Source organism: Aulostomus chinensis, chromosome 13 (genome assembly GCF_037954235.1).
Source record: "Aulostomus chinensis isolate RoL2024-O1b breed Wild chromosome 13, RoL_Achi_v1.0, whole genome shotgun sequence".
In the NCBI taxonomy this organism is placed as follows: Eukaryota; Metazoa; Chordata; class Actinopteri; order Syngnathiformes; family Aulostomidae; genus Aulostomus; species Aulostomus chinensis.
In genome coordinates this window covers 19,042,816-19,054,788 of record NC_141332.1, presented here as the reverse complement: position 1 = coordinate 19,054,788, position 11,973 = coordinate 19,042,816, and the positions used below count along the sequence as shown (strand labels likewise).

The following is an 11,973-nucleotide window of genomic DNA, read 5'->3' as shown; positions in this document are numbered from 1 at the left end:
TGGTTATCCATGAATTTCTCTGGCTGGTTCAGTGTTGAGCAATCTTCTCCTTAACAGACCTTAACACCAAAAGTGTTAGTGTGAAAAATATACTTGCGTTTTTTTTTTTAGAAGCAAATACTGCAGTACTTTAACTCAAGTAAACATTTGACTTATCAAATTCCGCTTGCAGGGAGTAACATTTAACCGAGAGTATCTATACTTTGACTCAGGTACTAAGTTGTGTACTTTGCCCACCATTGGACATTGTGTGTGTGTGTGTGTGTGTGTGTGTGTGTGTGTGTGTGTTTGTGTGTGTGTGTGTGTTTGTGTGTGTGTGTGTGTGTGTGTGTGTGTGTGTGTGTGTGTGTGTGTGTGTGTGTGTGTGTTTTAAATTCCCCCATAAAGGAAGGATGTAATATACACTTGTCTTACTTTCTGGTCTTTACAGGTGAAAGTAAGATGGGCAGTCAAAGAGACACGTCTGACCTGCAGTACATCAAAAATAAGAGACAATTATACTTGTTTGATTATAAATCATTTGAGGCAACTGTAAAGTACAGGAGTAATAAAAGATGATTACTGTGAGTGTCTTGTGTGGAAAGGTTTATGATGGTAGCCCGTGCACACACAAAACACACACACACACACACACACACACACACACACACACACACACACACACACTTCGACATCCTTATGACAATTTCTGCTTTTAGCTGTTGTGACCATGCTATTAAAAACACACACGACAATATTCTGACATGTTCTTCCTCTTTTACAGGACATTTCTGAAAAGCAAATAGAAAAACTCATGACACTGCGGTGGTACATACAGTACCTCATCAATAGCTACAGAAACACTGTCAAGTTGTTGTAGTTTGTAAAGTTACTGTCACCCTTAGAGCTCCCTGAGACATTGAAACTCTCAAGTATAATCACAGTGAACTCAAAAGGCTGCAGTGTGATCATGAGGAAGAACTAGAGACTCACTTTTGTGCAGGTCTCAGACAGTTTTCCCGTTATCATGCTTGTTAGTTAAGTTTATTGCCAGTGATTAATGAGTAACTTGGGAAACTCAACACAGAAGGGTGTGGAGGTCTTTTTATGGAGAAATAAAGTCACACTTAGCTGCACGCTCATATCCGAGCCACTCGTCCCATGAACAGATTGTATGATGTCTGAGATTATTTTTTATTCAGGTTCCACAATTTGAAGATCATCATGGTAAGTTCTTGTCATACAAAGTGATTACAACTGTTCTGCTTTTCGTGAATGAAACAAAAATGAACGACTTCTGTTTCTCTACGGCTGATGACTACTTGACTGGCACGGACGGTCCAGATATATCATTTTGTTGCCATGAACTTTATCGGAAGCTTAACCTCCCTTGCCATCTGTCTGTCTATACAACATGCAGTGTGTCATCTAGCTTCAAGTAAGATATCACACACATTAAATATGAAGGGGATTTTTTTCAGTCACTGTTATCAAATCTGTCTCTGTCTACGTTTTCCGCTCCAAGTCTCCAGCAGCAGCAGCAGCAGCAGCCTGTGGGGTAAGAAGCTGCAATTCAGGAGTCGTCCATGTTTGTGGCAGCTCCAACCACACACCATGATCCCGGCTCTCCAGGACCTGACAGGGTGCATACTCTTCCGCCGTGACTTTGCAACAGAGTGGAGAGGTTTTGTTTATAAAGCTCCGGGGGGTCGTCCCATAGAGTTGGGACTTGGGGGCAGAAATGCAACGCTGATTGTATGGCTCTTTGGAGAGGAATGGCATTTGAACAAGAAAATTCAATTGAAAGAGTGGCATTCTGTTTGTCTCACCTGGTCTGGCCAAGCTCGGAGGCTGCGGATCTACATTAATGGAACCATGCAGAAAGAGAACTTTGTGAATGACACCCAGCCACAGCAATTGGAGTCAAATGGCACTCTTACTTTGGGGGTGTCTCATTTTATAGATGCCAATGGTGCAGTTAAAGCAGAAAATGGAAATAACTTGCTTGGTGAGATCGGTCTGTTCAGGATGTGGGCGAGAGAATGGAGCAGTGAGGAGCTGAGGAGGCAGAGTTGTGCAGACGGAGATGTGGTGAGCTGGGACTTGCGTCAGTGGAACTATAGCTGCCCCCCTGTGCCTGACAGCAGCCTGAATTGTGGTAAATAGGACCTCTTTCTATGGTGCTTCATAGTCAGTCAGTTTGAACTGTTAAATAACAAAACCAAGTTTCCACAGTAGAGAACACAACAGGCTCCAATAGATGAGGTTTTTGTGTTCAGTACAGTTTAAGTTCAGGAGCAGGTGAACTTCTCATTCCCGAATGATTAGAATGTTCCTTTGGAAATTTTCCTGTTTTGAAGCAACATCTGAGGCATTTTGCTTTGCATTTGTCAATTTTTATTTATTTATTTATTTATTTTTAGCATGGTCCATCTACAAAATCAAAATGCAGATGCTCCTTGTTACGAGGCCTGGGAATTGTTCAGTGTCGCTGGAAAAAATCACAAGAGAGTGGGTATGAAGATGTTTCCTGAATATGACAATAGGATTTGGTAACAAATGTGGATTTATCTGTCAAAATAACTGACATTTATTGTCATTCCTCATCAGTTGAGGAGCATTTTCCCTGGACACATTTCTGTTCACAGCATTTTTGTGTCACCCCCAAGGTAACACACCTTTATCTTGGTAAACACTGTCTGAATTTAAGTGAGATGTGTGATCGTGATTGTAATCCTTATCTTTGTTCCCGTGCAGCCGTACCTGCCATGCGGTTTACGATGCTGCAGCTCCACATGTGCAGCAACCTCAGGTACATCTCTATTAGGAGTCCTCAGTTTGATTTTCCACAGAAGGAAGCAGCAATATCCTCAAAGACCAGTTCATTAGAGAGCGCAGACATAGACGATCTTATCTTTTAAGGAAGTAAATGACACGTGAGGTCATTCAAATCAGGTCAGAGGCAAGATGGCTGTATTAAAAACAGTATTTATTTATTTTTTTGCGTAAAATCACACAACCGTTGATAAAGATATGACAAAAATGTATTTCCAGGAATCACGGCCATTATCAAACCTCACTTGTGACAAATGGTAAGCTGAATTCAAGCAATCCTCAAAATATTGATGATCACAACACACGAAGTGGCCTTATATGAACCCTGACAATAGACACTGTAAGGTTTGCACACATGGAGAATGAAGATGTCACTGTGGTTTCCCCGAAGTTTCACATGTGAAGTCCACGTGAACGTGGATCCCGCTGCCTGTGTGGATGTGGTTCAGATGAACATTACTGCAATGCTGCGTTCAGCCTTCTCTGACAACCTCCTGAACCTGACAGCTGATCCTAATAGCATCAGCATCCTACCTGTAGGTAGGTAACAGCTCAGTCCTGTCACCCGACTCAGAGGATGCCATTATGAACAAGCTGATAACAGATCAGTCGAAGATGAAATGAAATGAACTTTGTAACCTCTGTTATTGTCTTTAATGATAATTCATTTTCATGACACATGAGACTGACCTTTTTTTATAATTACTTTCAGATGATATGATGTTCACTCAGTTGTTGAATTGGAAATGATCACTTTAGGTGTCAATAGGGATGATCACGCTGCCAAAAAACCCAAAGTTTTGCAAGCTAGCTTTCTCAAATTTTTAACAAACAAGTCTCACCACTTGTAATATAAGACAAAATCACAACTGTCATCTCAGCCCGAGAAGGAGAGGGCGGTGGAGAGTAGATGCGTATTGAGCTTGACCAACACTCAGGGGATCTGGTTTCCCAATATCTTGGGGGAGTTCCAGAGCCTTGGAGCTTTAGTGTACACTACATTTTTTTGGATTAATTATTCCTTGTCTTTTATCCAGAGTCAATCTCTTTAGTGACCCAACCACCTCCAACTTCCAGCACTGCTGTAACCTCATCAGGTAAGCAAACAAAATGCAACTGTCACTGGTTCCTATTCTGAGCAATATGCAATGACCCCAGCCTTAACCAAGTAATTCATCCATAATTATTTATTTATTTTTTTTTTACATTTTGTAGCTTAGTCTATGAGCCAGTCTTGTTGTATTTTGGGATATTCACATAAATGTGTAATTTATTTTACAGAGATAGGTCCAACCCTAAGTCTTCCTGCTAGACCTACTAATATGTCAACAACAGAGGAACCTCTGGATGTCAATGAGACAGCAGGTTGGTTGAGACGGTTCAGAATAGTTAAGAATAGATGTTTACTTCATCTGCACAGTCCAACAAGATTTTCTTTGCTGAAACACAGCTGAGATATTGAAAGACTATAAACACAATAAAGAATCCTGTAACATGAGATACAGACGGAGTAAACAACCAAGAGGCAGTTAAAGGTTATTTATACTACGAAGTGCATAAATTAAACACTTTTCTTTTGCAATCAAATCAGAGATAATCAGGCCAACTTTCAATCAACGCAAGACAACATTTGCCTTCCATAGAAATCCTGTTTCGCTCATGCTGGCATGTAACCGATGCATTTTCTCCATTACAAGTACTAAGGCATTAAAAAAAACTGTGTCAGCTGCAATAGGAGAACATGCCCTTACTGTCTCTGGATATCAAATGCTGCTTAAACTGAAGCTTTTCTTAAAATGTTGAATAATTTGAGTTAGAATCCCACCGAATTTTTCTTCAGTTAACATATGAGACCTGTCTTTTATTTTCTCAGCATTCGGACCAGATACATTCCTCAGAGTAAATGTCACGTTAAGTATGACTGGCACCCCTGCAAAACCAAAAGAAATAATTGAGACATGGGTAAGACGTGAACACAAATAAATGCTCTTTTCAGATCTTATTTCATATTTTTAAACTTTGTTCTCTTCTTGGAAAAGTTGAAGGAAAAACTGGAAGTGAATGACACCATGGTTGTACTGAATGTGGTCGTTGCAGAGACTGTTTGGAGGTGAGTCCAACTGGAACAATGATTTTATGTACAACTGTCATCTTCATCAGTCAAAAGTCATTTGTAATATTATAACTTATATTATTTATAGGAACATGGATGGACCGATGGTGAGCCAGACAATTTGGTATTTTGGTAGCAAAACAATCACCGATGGAAAAATAATACAATGAATCGTCCGTTTCATGTTAACACTCTATTATGTTTTAATACTCCCCTGTCCTTTAGATTCCTCTTGACCAGCTTAAACAGTAGGTGACAATGAACAAGGACATTTTGAAATCTTTCATGTCTGTTTCCTCATGCTGTAAAACTGCCGTTGCTCCCACTAAGGAAGTATTTCATCAACAGATATACTTGTACCTTCCACGTCCAGGAATACAAAATACACAGCGTTACAGAAGTTACAACTTTAATTCGTGCTGCCTTGACCTCAAAGTATGAAAATGGCTCCATTGTTATTGAAACTACGGAGGTGGACATCAAGCACATAAGTATGATTTCTTAACGCAAGTGAGAGACAAAAAAGAAGATAGATTGACTCATTTTTAAACATATACCTTTCTCTTTTTCAGTGCCAGAAAATTGTTTTGAAGAACTCACTTCAACATTCTATGGAGAGTATATTTGGCCTGAAACGTTTCCTCAAGTCAACCAAGTTATGGGATGCAAGAAGCCAATATCAGGCAGAGCCTATAGATTCTGGTAAGACGTGACTGAATATTTGATCAGGGATCCAATTTCTCTTCCTGGGATTAAATTATCTGTTTGTTTAAGATAAAAAATATGGTACTCAAATTTATTCAATCAAAGAGGAGTAATATTTAAGCCTAGTTCAATTATGTTGATGGAGAGAGAAGGAATTTTTCTCTATATTGCCTTATTTATTTGTACTTATGTAGTTCACCATCGCAAGAGCAATCTGTCTCCATAGACACAGCCCTGCAGTACAACATTCCCCCAACGACAATGTCCTTTTCCGTTCGGTCGTCTGCCTCTGCACACAAGCTCGGAACCCACACGTGTAATAATGATGGATCCCTGCCAGCCTGCAGCTCAGGCAAAAATCAATTTCCTATAAGTGGGTTATTAGATTAGGATCTCCCTTAAATCAAATTTTTATATCACTTGTGGGACATTGGCTAATATGTGTAATTATATGATCCCTTAATAAAAAACCTCATTGTTAATTTTAAGTCTCAAATACAATACTGTTGTTTTATGATCCTATGTTTAACTAACCAATAATAGCTGTAAAGATGGAGATTAACAGATGGAAGTTCAACAACTATTCAACTGATAAGAGTATAATAGTTTCCCCCTGGCTGTGCTGACACTGATTTTATTCTCTCCTCAGTAAGTTAAATATTGAAACAGACACGACCAGCTGGACTGATCCTGATATGACAAACTGCAGCCTGCTTGTGACTATATCTGATCTTGAAAACGTCACTGTCACCACTGGTAAGAGAAATAACACACACACACACACACACACGCGCACACACGCACACACGCACACACGCACACACACGTTCGATTCGTTTTGACTGCTCATACATGCTACATTTCTTTCCTGCAAGCAAACAAACCCTAACAAAAAGATATTTTGAAGCTGACAAGGAAATAAGTCTTGAATATTTTATTTTGTAGATAACGCGGTGGAAGTTGTGGACATGATTAAGGACCTTGTAAAGGCGGAGTTAGGAGACACTGCAGAGCTCTCTTCCTCTGAGCTGGATACAGTGGTGGAGAAGCTCAATCAAGTAGTTGATGTCAGCATCATCAAATCCTCCGTTGGTTCCAACATTGTCAATATCGTCGCTGATATCTTGCTGTCTGAAACAGTCGTCACTCCGGTGGCCAACGTGTAAGTGAAGACAAATATCCATTAAAATTGCATATTTAACAACATAAAGTTTTGTCCAATGAACTGATTCCTCTATCTTTTTTTTTTTTTAAAGCATTCTCAATCTGACAGAAAGGATGGGCAACAACATGGAATTCCCAGGTGAATCTGTCAGTTTAACGGCACCCTCAGTGGCCCTGTCCATGGTCAACGTGAATCCAGATGGTTTCAATGGCCTCACCTTTGGTGTATCCTCCACTTCTGCACTCCTGACACCAACAGTGAGACACAGCTGTTGTTTTGTGTTCTGCAACTCATAGAACTGGTTCCACCTGACTGCTTAAGGAGAATTCCAGTTGCACCAATGTTCTTGAACAACCTGGAACTACAGGGAGCAGTTTAATCATCAGACATGACCTCAAGCATTCATTCCACAATTAAAATACCAGGGTAGCTGCGTATAAACACAGTTTTTAGGTTGCCGAATGATGAGAAATATATCTTTTAAACCATGATTGATGACTTTGCTATGAAATACCCAGCAGCATTGTGCATTATAAGTATATTGTATTTTGTTATGTAGGTCTTCATTAACCAGAGCTTCACAAGTGAACCATTTCCTGGCACAGATGCAACTATCTCTCTGCCCCCTGCACCTCATGGTTTATTCACACCTGGAGAGAGTGATAAGACTCGTGTTCAGTTTCAGTTCTATGGAACACAAGACCTCTTCCAGGTACACTCATGTTAATCTTCCTTTTTTGTTTGTTGTCATCTTGGTCTTTCCATTTCTCTATTATTGTCTTTGTTAGGCATGTTGGTCTTTGCTATGCTTAATCTTTTTTTTTATCCCCAGAGGTTTAGTGTTGATTGTACCATTACGTACAACAACAGACACACAAAAAGAATTGAAGTGGGTCTTTACAGTAATTTCTGAGTCTGGTCTTTAACAGGAGTCCCTAACATCCAATACAACACGCAGGATATTGAACTCCTGTGTGGTATCTGCAAGCATCAATAACAGCCATGTCAGTGATTTAACACACAAAGTGGTGGTGACTCTCAAACATAGAAGACCCATACAGGTCAGATGCTTCATTGATGCTTCATCTTAATTAAGAAAAAATGAGTCTGAATTTGATTTTAACAATGTTGTCACATCACTGCTTTCACAGGCAGATGAAACAGTGCTCTGTGTGTTTTGGGATTTCCAGATCAATGGTGAGTTGCTGATTATTCATTGTATTTCAGCTGTCAGACGTCTGTAGTTGGATTAGAGGATTTACCCTGTTTGAGTTCTTGCATAAAGAAGGTTGTATGTCTGCTGATAAGCACCTTTAATCGAATGTGTGTGTGTGTGTGTGTGTGTTTGTGTGTATGTGTGTGTGTGTTAGATGGGTATGGTGGTTGGAACAGCAGGGGTTGTGAAACCAGCTCCACTTTTTCCTATCAGACCAGCTGTCTGTGTGATCACCTCACACATTTCGCTGTGCTCCTGGTGAGTCAGTGTGCTGTTTATAAATGAAAGCAGGGGCTCACACTCCCGCAAGCACCAGCATGTTACATTCAGTCTGGTCACTTACTGACTAGGGGCTTGTTTATGGGTTTGTTTTTGTTTTTTTTTCCACTAATGATGCTGGGTGCTGATGTCAAAGCCTCAACGTTCACAATATTTTTTTTATATCCATTTTTGTATAACCTGGATGACTGTACAAAACAGCTTGTAGTTGTTGATGGTAAAAAATTCAGCCTTAATATATAATGAATATAATTGGTGTGTTTGTACATTGATGTCAGGACGTGTCCAGAGCTCCCATCAGCGAGGCTGACAGCCAGATTCTGACGGTGATCTCCTATATTGGTTGTGGTATATCCGCCATCTTCCTGGGCATCACTCTCATCACCTACCTCGCTTTTGAGTAAGGGCTGAGACTAATATACTGACTTGTCAATCATAAGTAGTTTAACATGATCTGAAATGAAACTTAATTGCAACCTAGATTGTGCAAGCTTTGAAAAAGTCATGACTTCACCCTTAACTTTGGGAAACTAGCAAATGCATACTCCCTTACAACAACACATTATGAGCTTTCATCCATAACATTGGTTTCCAATCTTAAATTCCTCACATTGAGCTTCAACTGTCCAGCTACAGTAGGACCTACATACAGTTTTTTATTTTGTAAATTGATTTCTTAAGTGCCAGTAAAATATTGTACAACCTGGTAATTTTCTCTCGTTTCCAACAGCAAATGCATCTAGAGGTTCTTGAACAAGACTTAAGGCTCTTCAGTTTATCTTTTTTTTCTGAGTTCCTTTTTTTTCATCTTTTCTACACTTCAGAAACCTGCGCCGGGACTACCCTTCTAAAATACTCATCAATCTCTCATCTGCTCTCTTGGGATTGAGCATGCTTTTCCTTCTAGACTCCTGGCTCTCGTCCTTTTCCATCTCCGGTCTGTGTATCGCTACAGCTGCAACCCTCCACTATTTCCTGCTAGCCTCCTTCACTTGGATGGGCCTTGAAGCCGTGCACATGTACCTCGCCCTTGTCAAGGTCTTCAACATCTATGTTCCTTCTTACATCCTCAAGTTCTGCGCTGTAGGATGGGGTAAGGCAGAACTTCAGAAGTTCTTTTATTGTAGCACAAATCCTAAAAAAAGGCCAGTAGAACCACATCCGCTTAGTTCCAAGAAGTCAGTTGGATTTAGGAAAGACCTTTGTCTTGAGTTGAAGTTGAATGTGATTCAGATTCTAAAATACTCTTGTAGCAGCACTGTGAGGCTGCTCAGGTGCAGCATTGCTTTTGTGGTCAATGTTGGGGTAATAAAATAGAGCACTGTAGTTTTGACGATATGGAGTCCAGCTGCAGTTTTATGTTCTATAGTGAAATACGAAAACTGGCCACCTTAAGTAACACTACATAATGAAAACTCACAGTCCTCATGATGAACCACCATCAAGTTCTTCAGGCACTTCAGATGTGAGATGGATCTGTTCAATGGTCCGGGAGGAGTAAAACCAGTATTTCCTCTAAAGTGCTGGACTGATTGATCCACCAACAAGCAGACATTGCGAGTCATATATATTCAGCTGATCCTGATATTGGAATTCTGGAGTTCTGTCTTATATATGTTGTGTTCTTACAGGTGTTCCTCTACTCATAGTCAGCCTGGTGTTGGTCATTGACAAAAATGCCTATGGCAGTATTGTGCAGGGAGACGATGCCATGGTGCTTCAGTCCACAGACACCTTGTAAGTCCTCCAAACCTGGGCTGAAACTGATCTTTGCGCTGGTTCTTCTCAGTAAGATAAGACAAGATTCTGTCCTAAGTGCTTGATAAAATTCATGGAATGTTTAAAGTAAATTCCACGAAACAACAAACGGCAGGGAAAAAAAACAGCTGAAATAATGGCAGCCATAAATCCCAGAGTGAATGACATGCTGACCAAACTCTCTTTGTTCTCTAGCTGCTGGCTGCAAGATGATGTCTACTTCTATGTGACGGTGGTGGCGTTTGTTCTTCTTATCCTGTTATGCAACATCTGTGTGTTCATCGTGGTTCTGATCCAGATCAGAAAGATGAGGGCCAATAAGCCTTCAGCAAAGACTCGCAGCTCTCTGCAGGACTTGAGGGCCGTGGCAAGCCTCACTGTGCTGTTAGGCCTGACCTGGTTAATGGGCTTTTTTTCATTTGGACCAGGCAGAGTGGTCCCGATGTACCTCTTCTCCATCTTCAACCCTTTGCAGGGTAAATCTGAGCCACAGCTGGTCTTAAATAAGTAGATGTACATAGTTTACATGCATAGACTTGACACATGAGCCATTTTAGGGTTTTCTATTTCTACTATTAGCTTTTCATAGCCTTCTATTATTATTAGCATTTTAATAACATGTCTCTTTTTGATGATGACCTCTTAAACTATACTATGTTCATATCCTTTTGCTACAGTGCAAAAAATAATGTTCAATTTACAAAAGATACAATTTGCAAAGATTTTAAACGTACGATTTTTGCTCTTGTCTCTCAGGCTTCTTTGTCTTTTTGTTCCACTGTCTGATGAAAGACAACGTGAGGAAACAATGGAGAATCCACTTGTGCTGTGGACGTTTCCGACTTAATGACTATTCAGGTACATTATATAAAAGGAAAGATGCAGACAAAGGATATGATCCAGGATATGAACCAGATGGTTGATGAGATGTATATTTAAAGAGGATGATCTTGTTCTTTTCTTTTCATTTGTGTTTAGATTGGAGTCGATCTGTGACCGCAGGCGGTAAAAAGAACAATCTTGTCAACTGTGACTCAGTTGCTTCTGACAACACATTCGCTCTGAGGAAGGTGTCTGACTCATCCACAGGATCAGTAACAAAAAACCACAAGGGGGCATAGCAGGCTTCATCATATATGTAAAAGATAGTTGCTCCCCTGGTTTATCATGTTCGAACACTGGGAGCGAGCTTGATAGACGGAAATGGAACAACTTCATGACTATTAGGGGAAGGAAAGAAAACCGAGCCAAAGCCATGAATGTACTTAAAGATAGACGTGCAGTTAAAAAAAAGAACAGCACATTTCGTTCAGTAGAACTTCAAAAGGCTTCAAACTACAATTTTACCTTCAGTGTTTAAAATGAAAGACTCTCACTCTTGAATGACACTCATTTTCCAAACCTTATAGTAGATGTACAATGGACTTCAAATACAATGATCTGGTAATATCCAATAATTGCATTCAAGCACTAAAGATCCTACTGGTATTTCTCAACATCAGACGATATGAAATTGTACGGTAGATCCTATTCAGTCTTTTTGTCCCACATTTCAGTGCTAATACAAATAATAAATCATTTTTGTATGTTGAAATATTTCCATAACTTAATATGCTTTCTGTATTATTTTTGTCTTCGTCCTCGTGCTATATTTGAAGAAGGAAAAAAAGAAAGATGATCCTTAAATCAGAAACACAACACAAGCCAAATTATGCTCCCAAACCTGTAATCGCCTGATGCTTTGCTTGCTTTGTTTTCTGAAACAACATCAATGTTTCCTCTTGACTGTAAAGAACACGTCCACATTCCTTAGTTTATACATGTTGGAACCAAATGGTCAAACAACTATACTTCAATAATTTCTATCATGGCAAGAAGTCACAACGATGACGTAAAATTAACAAAATTATTGGAAAAATAAAT

The 11,973-nt window shown here is 39.8% G+C and overlaps 1 protein-coding gene across 1 annotated transcript; it reads left to right on the top strand.

Annotated features, from left to right (window-relative positions):
* Positions 1–1,265: 1,265 nt before the first annotated feature.
* adgrg4a (adhesion G protein-coupled receptor G4a) lies at positions 1,266–11,598 on the top strand. The gene is given in 24 exon segments (XM_086222472.1): positions 1,266–1,317; positions 1,505–2,137; positions 2,403–2,494; positions 2,590–2,648; positions 2,737–2,791; positions 3,034–3,071; positions 3,206–3,354; positions 4,688–4,776; positions 4,854–4,960; positions 5,258–5,418; positions 5,500–5,629; positions 6,282–6,388; positions 6,578–6,794; positions 6,889–7,054; positions 7,357–7,509; positions 7,727–7,858; positions 7,949–7,994; positions 8,168–8,271; positions 8,571–8,692; positions 9,117–9,385; positions 9,924–10,029; positions 10,246–10,526; positions 10,807–10,908; positions 11,029–11,598. Coding segments are annotated over 24 exon segments (3,513 nt in total). The 3' UTR covers positions 11,172–11,598.
* The last annotated feature ends 375 nt before the right edge of the window (positions 11,599–11,973 follow it).